General features: G+C 49.3%; 1 protein-coding gene across 1 annotated transcript; it reads right to left on the bottom strand.

The window, feature by feature from the left end:
* Positions 1–26: 26 nt before the first annotated feature.
* On the bottom strand, positions 27–9,981 carry MRI1 (methylthioribose-1-phosphate isomerase 1). Its single transcript, XM_078865420.1, has 6 exons — positions 9,752–9,981; positions 4,415–4,650; positions 3,401–3,570; positions 2,316–2,492; positions 824–1,048; positions 27–575 (listed from the first exon to the last, which is right to left on the bottom strand). Exons 1-6 carry the CDS (start codon positions 9,881–9,883, stop codon positions 448–450), a joined length of 1,068 nt encoding a protein of 355 aa, XP_078721546.1. The 5' UTR covers positions 9,884–9,981; the 3' UTR covers positions 27–447.
* Positions 9,982–10,841: the final 860 nt, after the last annotated feature.

Here is a 10,841-nt window from a genome sequence, read left to right as displayed (position 1 = left end):
TATTTGACTGTTTGTATTATGTTCATGGCCTGCTGGCAAAGAGTTACACAGTTAAGCATATGTTACACCAGTGATTGAAGCAGCAGTGATTACAGACTGTCTGTGGGTTACAGTATCTTTAGCTGTGTAAATCATATATAATCAATAAAGACTCTTGTCAACGTGAACTCTTTCTGTTAATAACACGTAAACCACTTCTGCTTGTGCTCCAGAGCAGATATGTAACAAGAACGCACCGTATATTTATTTATACGCTAAAATTAAGCATTGCAATGTCGTTTTTGTTCTTGTTAATGAACTACACACACAAACGTAACAATTATTCATGCGGAATGTTTGTTTCTTTCGTTCCTCTATACCCCGTGAGAGCCTCAGGATTATTTCTGTTGGGGACAGCTTTTATTTGTTTTTCCAGATGGACACTTGTCCGCACAAGGCGGCTCTCGTTTATTTCTCTTTGGCCTGGAGAGCTTCCTTCAACTTGCACGGCTCGAAAACCCCCAACTCCGTCACGATGCCCCCCGTGATCAAGTCCTGAGGGGTCACGTCAAACGCCGGATTCCAAACATCGATTCCTGCGAAATGAGACGGTCACAACAAGAGCACAATGTTTGGGTCACAATTGCAAAATAAAATTCGCGCCGTGATGACACGACCCAGCGCCGTTAAATTCTCCACGTTCTCGCCATCCGCTGTGCACCAGTTCCACAAACGTTTGCCCCGCTCTTTTTATTTTTTGTAAAACGCGTGGGCGGCGAACTGCGACGAACTTCCAAAGGTTAAATGCGGCAACGGCAGAAATAAAATAAAAAAAACGACTTGCCTGGAGGGGCAACACGAGTCCCGTTAATCTCGGTCAGCTCCGCGTGCGGCCTCTCCTCGATTACGATCCGCTCGCCGTCCTCCAGCGTCAGGTCACACGACGTGCTGGGCGCCGCCACGTAGAATGGTATGCCGTGGTGCTTTGCGACCACCGCCAGCTGATAGGTGCCCACCTTGTTGGCCGTGTCCCCGTTGGCGGCCACGCGGTCCGCACCCACCACCACCGCTGGCGGCAACGCGCATCCCGACAACAGCCTGGCTCGTCTCAACGCTTCCCCTTGCCTCGTTTTTACCGGCTCGCTCGCTCACTCGCTCGCTCGTACGTTGAACTTCTTTTGTGCCGTACGTAGCCATCCGTGCTAATCGGAGGTGACCACGACCCTCACGGTTTGGAGTCGCTTCCCCGTTCGTCCACCTCGTTCACGTATTTCCACGAAGAAGAATTAACGTGCGACGAAAACATTTTAATGGGGGTGGAGTGCAGGGGTTTGCCCCACCGCACCAATATTCCAGCAACCACAGTTCGATTCCAGGCAACAGCTATTCCCCCCCCCCGTGGACAATGTTATCTGAACAAGTGCTGGGGCATCCTTTCACCAGCCTGCACTGACCAACGTGAAACAGGGAAAGGTAAACCCCCACCATAACTTAAGATGGTGTGGGCGTAGCCTTCATCCAGCAGCGGATTGACAAGCGGCTACGATCAAAACATTCTGAAACAAGATAGCAACATATTGATGCCTACAGCATGACCTTGGTACAAATGGACCGTGCTTACAACGATACCCCCCCGTTTATTTCGAACGTAGCTGTAGGAACGCCGCCTTCTCGTGCTGATTTCTACCTCCACACAGTGATCGCGTTCCATTAGCGGCCCCGTGTACAGTCATCGCACGCTCTGCCAAGCACCCAATGCTCGCTCGTTCGGCTGCCAGCAATCGTTCAACCGGCTAAGATGTGATGCGACTGCTGCACACTCTTGAGAGTCAACCGTGGCGACGTTTGGCGATCGAGCGAGTTGATCGCCGCAAACGAAGCTGCAAATTGTTGACGATTGAAACAAATCGTGAACAAAATGCACATTTGCAGAGAAGTGGGTCTATCCGAGTGAATGCCCGTACACATGTACCTCCGCGTATTATGTGCAACGTTTTCATTTCGCATTTGACAAGGAGACCCGTGCAAATGCAATTTCACGCATACGCGGCAATGCGTAAATTTTTTACCACGTCTTGTTTTTTTATTTCTCTCCGAACGCCCAGTTCAAACTGCCATTCAGCCTATTCTAGTGAACACCCTGACAAAAGTAAACTTTATTAGCGGGCCCGTAAGCGATTCCTTACAACAAGGAAATTAATACGTGCATTTACTATTCCAGCTGGTAAATCCTGAAGCAGTTCCAATCCCGATCAAGGGTAGATAAAATAGGTAGCGCTCTGCGGGAAAGTCTAGTGAAAAATATATATACACACGTGTAAAAAATTCCAGAATACCTGTGATGCCCCGCTCCTTCATGGCAAATGCTGCCATGCTGTCGGTGATGAGTGTGCCGGGGATGGCGTCGCTCACCAGCTCGTACGCCGTGAGGCGCGAGCCCTGGTTGTACGGCCGTGTTTCTGTGCAGTACACGCGCTCCAGCCACCCGGATTCGTGCAGAGAGCGGACAACCCCTGCGAAGAACAACACAGCGGAGCGGGGCTCAAACGTGTCGGCGCTCCGGGGGTTCACCACCTGGTGAAGCGATTGGTGCAGAAAAAAAAAAATGGGAATCTGTTGGTTTATTCTAATTATTAATTATCATTGTTGCTGTTGTTATTATTATTCCTGTTCTTTACCCAGGAACGCCTTAAGGAGTGTCAAGGCTCACTTGCTGGAGAGTGCTGTTAAGTTTGTGCAGTCGAGGGGGGTGATGTTGCGACACATGATCCTAATTGAGTAACTTGCAGCCGATCTTTCAGCATTGGGATCTCTGGCCAATACCAGTTACATGGTGATAGGTTTTTTTTAGCTCTAGGAGGAAACCGGAGAACCCAGAGAAAAACCAATGCAGAACAAGGGGAGAATGTACAAACTCTACACAGAATCGAACCCAGGGCCTTCTAGCTGCGAGGCAAACGTGTCTACCACTGCGCTGCCACCCTACTGCCCCAGTTGCCATCACATCGCTCTGTTCACCCTTAAATCTGCAGCGGGTAAACCAGGGATGCGGATCGCATGGCCCGCGTACCGTATGAAATGTGGCCTGCGGTCACATGAGGCCTACCGATTAAAAACAGCCGGCAAAACAATATTTATCCGTAAACTGCTACCATCTCAGCCGCACCAATCATGCACTGGATGGGCATGTTTTTAACGCGGCAACACTGCCCTTCTCATTTCCGCAACGTTCAGCCACTTCTATCAGTACGAAGGCCTCACGCAGCAACGGAGGCCTGTGCGCGTCTGTGCGTTCCCGTGCGCCCCCCGTCCTTCTCCCCCTCGCCAAAGGTATTTGAAAGTCCTATTCGGCCATCAGTAAGGAACAAAAAGCTCCCCCTGGTGCAAACCGTTAAAATTCTTGCGACGTGTGGCGGCTTACCGAGAGCTGTCCCATAGCCGGACGTGGCCAGCGATCCCGTGTTGCAGTGAGTGAGGACAATGGCCTTGTCCTTCTGGCTGTTGGCCATTATGTGCTCGGCCCCGAATCTGCCGAGGCTCTTGTTGTCACTCAGATCCTTCGCCATCATGGCCTCTATCGCCTCCAAGAGTCTGGACGACGAAGGAGAGGGCGCGGCACCAAGCAAGCAAGAGCAGGCGACAACATTGCTACGTTTTGTCCGTAAACTCTTAAAATCCTGTCCCTTCGTTCTGTAAAAATTCCTAACTTGTCCTTCATAATCGGTTCAAATGCAATGGTGTTGGATGTGAAACGCGGGCAGTAAGGTCATCACGAGTTTTGTTACCGTGTGTAAATTGTGGTAGGAGTGAAGCCGAGATGAAAAGGACTCCGATTATATTGATGGCTCAATCTTACGAGACACCGGATATGGAAATGTCAATAACTTTCAACAAAGAGGCGTGTCGATGTCTTGTAAAAGAATAATCCTCCACAACTGATGCCATGAGAACGTCTTGGGTGGGGTGAGCTCTTGCTGCTGTATCCCCTCCGCCAATCAATGCCAGCCTCCCTCTACGTGGCCTAATCAGTGTGAAATGAAGCGGACAACGGATCAAGCCGCCTCAACATTTTCTTTTTTAATCCACCAACGCCCTGAGGAAACCAAGTGTCAACTGCCGAGCTGGTGGAACCGAACCGGCACAGATCACCTGGTACCACCATCACTGCCACCACCACAACTACTATCAACACCGCCACCACCTCAACCACCACCGCAACCACCATTACCACCAATACCAAGGCCAGGTGCACTTTGAGGCCACGTGAGGTGTTGAAGGCTCGCCGACAGGTTACGGGACTGACCCAGGTGTCATGGGTTGACTGAGCTGACTGGCAGACGCACCAACTGCGCCCCTTACTGTACCAACCATTGCCACCACCGCCGTCACCACCATCACCATTATCACCATCATCACCACCACCACCACCACCCACCCTTTCTCCACGCTGTCGATCGTCGCTCCAGGCAGAGCGACCAGCTGGCAGAGCGTCGCGCCAATGTCGGTCGCCGCTCTGCTCATATTGACAGCGGTGGGGCGCGCCGTCACAAGGTATGCGAGCCGCTCCCGGGCAAACTCCACGAGCGCCTCCATGGAGGTGAAATTGCTTTTGGTGATCTCGACGGCAAGGCTCAGGCAGCCCACGATCGCTATCGCTGGAGCGCCGCGTACCTGGCGGGTGGCAGAAGACACGGGTTAAATTCATAATTGATTATGAATAATATTGGTCGTGAAAGCCTACGTGTTAAACTGACACGGGTTAAAACTCATGGCTCAATTTCAGCCGGGTCTGCCCCGGTCGAAATGCTGTCACGGTGATGTGATGGTTGGCGCACTGGACTTACAATCCAGGAGTCGCCAGTTTCAAGCCATCTCCCAGCGTGGCAGTTGAGATTTTTTAAATGGCCAATATTCTTAAATCCCCCCTCCCCTTCGCTGTTCACCTAGAAGTATAAATACCTAACCCTTTCTTGTTCCAATGACGTACGTGTACGTCATCAGTTTTTCTAAAAATATTAAATAACTGTATTGGTACCGAGGCTCCCACAGGGCCATGTGGGAAAGCGTGTGGCACAGTTAGGCGCCAGCTATCGTCGACTGCGGTCGTGTCGCTACAGTTCTCTGCGGTGGGTACAATGTTTTTAAAAACAGCGGCGCTACGCCTTTCCAAATAAAATTAACTACGAACCGCTTTCCCAGATTCAGCGGTGAACGGGACCCACCCTGCAACTTGCACACGTCACGGATCGGGATAGGGTCAAGTAACACGACAGGCCACGTGTGGTGGGTTAAAGTGCGTGAGCTTCTCCAACCATTTGTAAGATAGCTTGCGCCAACGTGAAAGAGTCGGTGAAAATACCCTCTCGGGATCTGCAAGCTCCCGCTGGGGGAGTCCTTTCTGTCAGCAGTGGTACGAGCAAATCATTGCAGGGCCGCACCTTTACCCATTCGCGTCGGGGAAATGAAAATAATGTTTGTGCCTGGCATATCAAATACAGCATACTTCTCACTCTTGGCTGTGGCTACTGGTCACTTGCCACCTCCCAGCATTTGGGCAAGCGGAGTTATCAACGGCTGTGAAAATATTGAGGAAGAAACTAAGTCCTGGGTACAATTCAAGGTGTGCTGTCAGATAATGAGAAACATTTAAGCTTTTGCCAAGAGATTCTGCAACTTTTGCACAACTTAAAAATAACCCTATTTAATTGCTTAACTGTAATCGCTTAAATACTGTGCCTTCTTTCATTTGTAGGGCATGCAAATACAGCACGGTTAAATGCGTTTTTAAGAGTTGCAAGATGATTAACTGTAATTTTGCATTCCTCATGGGGGAACATCAAGATGATGCTTTAACGTTTCTATAATAATATAGTACAACTTATTCTCCGCCGCCGAAATTTTAATGAGAAAAATATCACCATCAACCACGTTCTATCCACTGCTCGATGAAAGCCTATACACGCCGTCACCATCTGCCGCGGTCCCGCGAATGGCACGATCCATCTCGCTCCCGCGCACACGCTCATTCCTTCGCTCTGTCTCGGCGCGGTCGTCCACTCGGTGGTGCGTGTTCCCTCATTTCACGTTTAGCTCGTTCATCCAGCCGAGGACACAAAGCGACAAGGTGAGTCTCCGTTTTGCAAGTGACGGACCCCTGGCTACCACTCTGTCCCCCAGTCTTGTCCGTCAGCAATCATCCCTTCTCGCGGCGAATGATGCGTGCTGCTCAAGCCCACTGATCATTTCTTAGCGGTCGCAAAGAAGCCTCGGACTTGCGTTTGCTCCCCTATCAATGCACTTTTCCTTCTTCCTGTCTCTCGGTGTTAATTCCAAGTGTGCACTTCTCCGCACTATTTTCTTCACTACAATAATTGATTTACTGTCGTATAATAATGAATTCTACAATTCTATTTAAGCTCTTTTTGAGTTAATATTCTGGCGCATACCCGCGATCCAGCACTTTGGAGGCAAGGGTTGGCGGATCACATGCAGATTGGTGAACCTCTGAAACCTACTGATGGCAGCGCAGCAAGTGGGATTCGTGTGCGTACATGTGTTAATGACAGAGGGCCATCTGTTGACCAGGACTATTGGTGCATTAGATAATAACCAACTAGAAGTAACTGGGTTGAAGGTCAAAGGCGGGGTCAGTCGGGAATCTCCGGGAACCTGTTGAAGGTTCTAGAAGGAGGCGTGTCCGGAGGCGTGGCCGGAGGCGGAGCCTGGCTATGCCGGGAAGTATATGAGGGGTACGTGACCGAAGGTTCGAGGCTGTCATGGGGGTCCGGGTCCTGGCTGCCGTCACTGTCTTCACCGTCATCTCTCTTCATCGTCTGGCCGCATGGCTGATCCTCTGCACGGCTCCCATCGTCGTCGTCGTCGCTACATTAGTCAGCCACCTATATAGTTAGATGCCGACGATGGGGCTGTGTAGATGGGTCGGCTATGTCGCCCAGTGATCGTGCCTGAAATGTGAGAAATAAATAAGAAGCCCTCTACACGCTGTGTCTCGGAAGTCACTCACTACACATGTGTGGGTTTTCTCTCGGTACTCCGGTTACCTCCCACATGCAAAACAATCCTTAAAAAGGAACTGCCACAAACGTCCCAATGCAGGCCCCTCCTGGCAGAATTGGAGACTAATGAGGCTTCCCTGTATGAAGACGTGACATTATTATCATAACCCGCATAAAAACAGGCACCAGCATGGGCAGCAAGGTGCTTGCACGTACAGCCCTTGTGGCAATCCATTGCAGACAAAAGCACAGATGCACACACAGATGAAAACATCTCATAAAACCGTATAGGCTATTGGGACAAGAGCTCTTGCACACGCACAGCCCTTTTGTCAATCCACTGCTGGATGAGGGCCACCCCACGCTGTGAACCGTACTTCACCACGCTGGCAAGAGCAGGTCAGTGAAGGCGAGGTGCATAGATGTGGCAACACATTACAGCACAAAATAGATGTGTTTTTCTCTCTCCACTGCCCTCTGCTGCTCACAAGATAGCCTCAAAGCAGCCTATAACGTCTGTTTTGTGTACGGTGGTCTACCTTCCAAACACTAAGCAGGCCCAAACCTGCTTATCTTCTGATGAGGTAAGTCAGTCAGTGTCTGCAGCAGTCAGGAAAGTAGATTACTGACCGTTGTGTGCATAACGTAGGTATAGTCTCTTACTCCTGCTTACATCCACCAGAAAAGTCCCTAGGACATGGATTGTTGAATCTATCTGTTCAGTGCTTCGAGTGCAATCATTTCTTACGTGCGTATTTTCTCTGGGTAATCCACTTTCCTCCAACACGCCACTCAATAATAAAGGAAATGGCCAAACCTCCCAACGCAGGCTGGACCTTTCTGAAATGGAGCATTGGGATCCAGTGGAAATTTTCCAGGATAAATAAAGGGCATGGCAGTTTTAAATTTACGACATAAGTAAAATAACAACAGCTAGCCATAGATAGCAATCCAAAAGAAGTGCCCTCCTGAAAAAGTCTTGAGAATCAATTTAGATTCATGCATGGGTAAAGGACTTTACAATATTTATGCGCTTTCTCTCATGAATTATTACACCCACGTATTTCCCACTGCCGAGCTGCGGTTATTGAGACGCACTCCTGTCCGCCCCTTCCCATGTTTACCAACCGTCTAAGTCAAAATATGAATTGAGTGACTGCACCCTGCCCCTTCTGATGTTTGCTAAACGAGAGCCGCATGTGACGCGGAGACGATTTAAATTCAGAACCCAAAAACCGCAACACAGTCATCAACAACACTGTGTGTGGCCTCGAAATAAAAAAGATATATTTAATAATAGATGACGTTTCAGGCAACGGCTCTTCTTCAAAGCTCATAGAGTGGCCAGAGAGACAGAGTGGGTAATTATATTATTGGATATGTTCAGGAGTTTAATGCCAATGTCGAGGTCTGCTGGCCACGAGAGGGCCTTCAGTAGACACTTCGTGTAGTTTTGCCATTCCTCCGTTGAAGGAGTGCAGGCTACAGTGATCTACTCTGTGGTCCATAGTTCGCCCTGCCGTGGCTTGTCTTAAATGTTCCATTCATGAAGGAGACGTGTGCATCGGCCGTTTGATGTTCTGATGCGCTTAATGGTGACACCTGTGTCTTCGAGGAATGTCAAAGCCAGCAGTTGCGTTATTCGAGTCTCGAATGGGGTGGACATCAACATGGCTCTACTCTGTTAGCCAGCGTTCATCCAGATTTGGGTGATACAATAGGATGTTGACAGCACGATCCCTGAAGGGGTATCTGGACTTGAGTTGACAGCGAGGTATGTTGTTGAGGTCTTGGTTGACGGGTAGGTTTACATGAGCAAGAAGAGGATAATGTATGTATGTTGAACTTCTTTCATGCCGTACTTAGCCAAGCGTGCTCATTAGAGGTGCGGGGGAAGAACAAAAAAACTAAACACACAAAATAATGAGAGTTTGGAGACTGCACTGAACGCCGTGGGGCCTGATTATAATTACAATTTTAAAATGTTTTCTGATAACCAGTTTTTAAAGTGTCATATGGAGTTACCTAATATAGTAGCTATTGAGTAATACGTGCTCGTATACGTTCACGTGGAACACACACCTATACACTCACCTTTGCACAAGATCTCATTGTCATTTAAATCAATGCCCTCGTATACACAACGCATACACACGTCACAAATGTCTGCCCCCCCCCTAGGAGACGTGACGTCATTTATGGACGGCCCCATAAGGTAGGCACTGATAAGGCGTGTGGGGTGGCCAGCACCACGCCCGGCCGCCTTTGTCTCCCCAGTGGCGATGTTTACACACCGCACACGGTACTGTACTCATTTGATGCCGAGTCGATCTAGGGGAGGCCCAGGACACACACATCTACACACAAAGACACAAGATCTCGAATTTAAGGCCACGGGAAGAGAGACACGCAGACTCCAAATATACAGCAGCAGGCGTCAGAGTGGGCATCGAACCCACGACCTCCTGTACACCAGGCGAGGTAGTCAACATCTCCTAGCCACCGTGATGATGATGAGACACGCAAACTTCAAATCTACAGCAGCAGGCGTCAGAGTGGGGATCGAACCCACGACACGACCTCCTGCATACCAGGCGAGGTAGTCAACATCTCCTAGCCACCGTGATGATGATGAGAAACACGCAAACTCCAAATATACAGCAGCAGGCGTCAGGGTCGGGATCGAACCCACGACCTCCTGCACACCAGACGAGGGAGTTAACATCTCGGGGGGAAATCAGCAGTGGGCCAACCACCTTCATGTCCTTGATCGCGTTCCACCCATCGTCCGTGGTCTTCACCGCCTCGTACACGGTGAGATGGGGCAGCAGTAGCTGGTTGAGAATGCACAGCTCCCCCCGGCTGTATTTGATGGCTTCGAGAGCCATCGCGAACTTAATTCCTATCACACCACAAAGTCTCAAGACGTCAACTTTGTGTCTTCTCCCTTTTCCACGCTGCGACGAACATGTGCTTCTGATGATGGTGTGTGTGTGTTTGATGATCGTGATTGGGCGAGACTTCTTTAAACTCTCACCCGGAAGAACTGGGGGATGGTGAGCGTGGGGATGGTTGATGCGATTTGGTTTTGTTAGAGGGACAATGAATGGCGAGGGCATCGCGTTCGTGATTGATGGTGTCAGCCTGGGTAGCACGATGGCCCTTTTCAGTCGACGGTGAACACCCACGCACGAGAGACGTGGTCCTACAAGAAGTTTATTTCGTTTGTTGATGTTGTTGTGTAATCTTGCGTTAGAAATGCGTGTGTGTTTTTTTGCATGCATTCGGCTGGCCAAACGTGTGGCTTTTGCTCGATGTGTCCAATAGATGGCGGCGGAGGACCATTTTTGTGACCCACAGACGCGAGATTGACATTCGCATTCTCCCGTTCATTTCACCAAAGCACGAATGGTTTCACATTGCAATGACGAAGCCCCCTTCTCGCCCCACGTGTCAGTTGAAGTGCCCCCCACCCCCCAAACGAAGAACGACCGTCCAGAGGTGATAAAAACCCATGATCTACCCACTGCTACATGCCAACGAATGCCCTCAACGTTTGCGCCAAGCGAGAGCGTGCGCGATAATGAATTGCCATCGTTTAATCTGTCCCTTGACGCGCTCTCGTTTGGCTGATAAGTGGCTAAAACAACAACAAAAAATTAACCCGTAAAATCCTTTATATGCGTGGCATCGGTTTTATTTTATTATTCATTTCTGTTTTTCTTGAGTAAGAGTTTCATTTTTATCACATTGGTATTTTAAATTAAATATGAAATGTTTTTTTTTCCTAAAAAGTGTAAAATTTTGGAATTTTTTTTCACGAAAATAAATTGTCACGCACAACGA

This window comes from Lampetra fluviatilis, chromosome 20 (genome assembly GCF_964198595.1).
Source record: "Lampetra fluviatilis chromosome 20, kcLamFluv1.1, whole genome shotgun sequence".
Classification (NCBI taxonomy): Eukaryota; Metazoa; Chordata; class Hyperoartia; order Petromyzontiformes; family Petromyzontidae; genus Lampetra; species Lampetra fluviatilis.
This window is presented reverse-complemented; position numbering and strand designations above follow the sequence as displayed.

Coding starts and splice junctions, on each gene's coding strand:
- MRI1 (XM_078865420.1), bottom strand. CDS start 9,883: ATGGCTCTCGAAGCCATCAAATACAGCCGGGGGGAGCTGTGCATTCTC. Junction 1,049..2,315: donor GAAGGAGCGGGGCATCACAG/GTATTCTGGAAT, acceptor CGTTGCCGCCAG/CGGTGGTGGTGGGTGCGGAC. Junction 576..823: donor GACTCGTGTTGCCCCTCCAG/GCAAGTCGTTTT, acceptor CTCATTTCGCAG/GAATCGATGTTTGGAATCCG.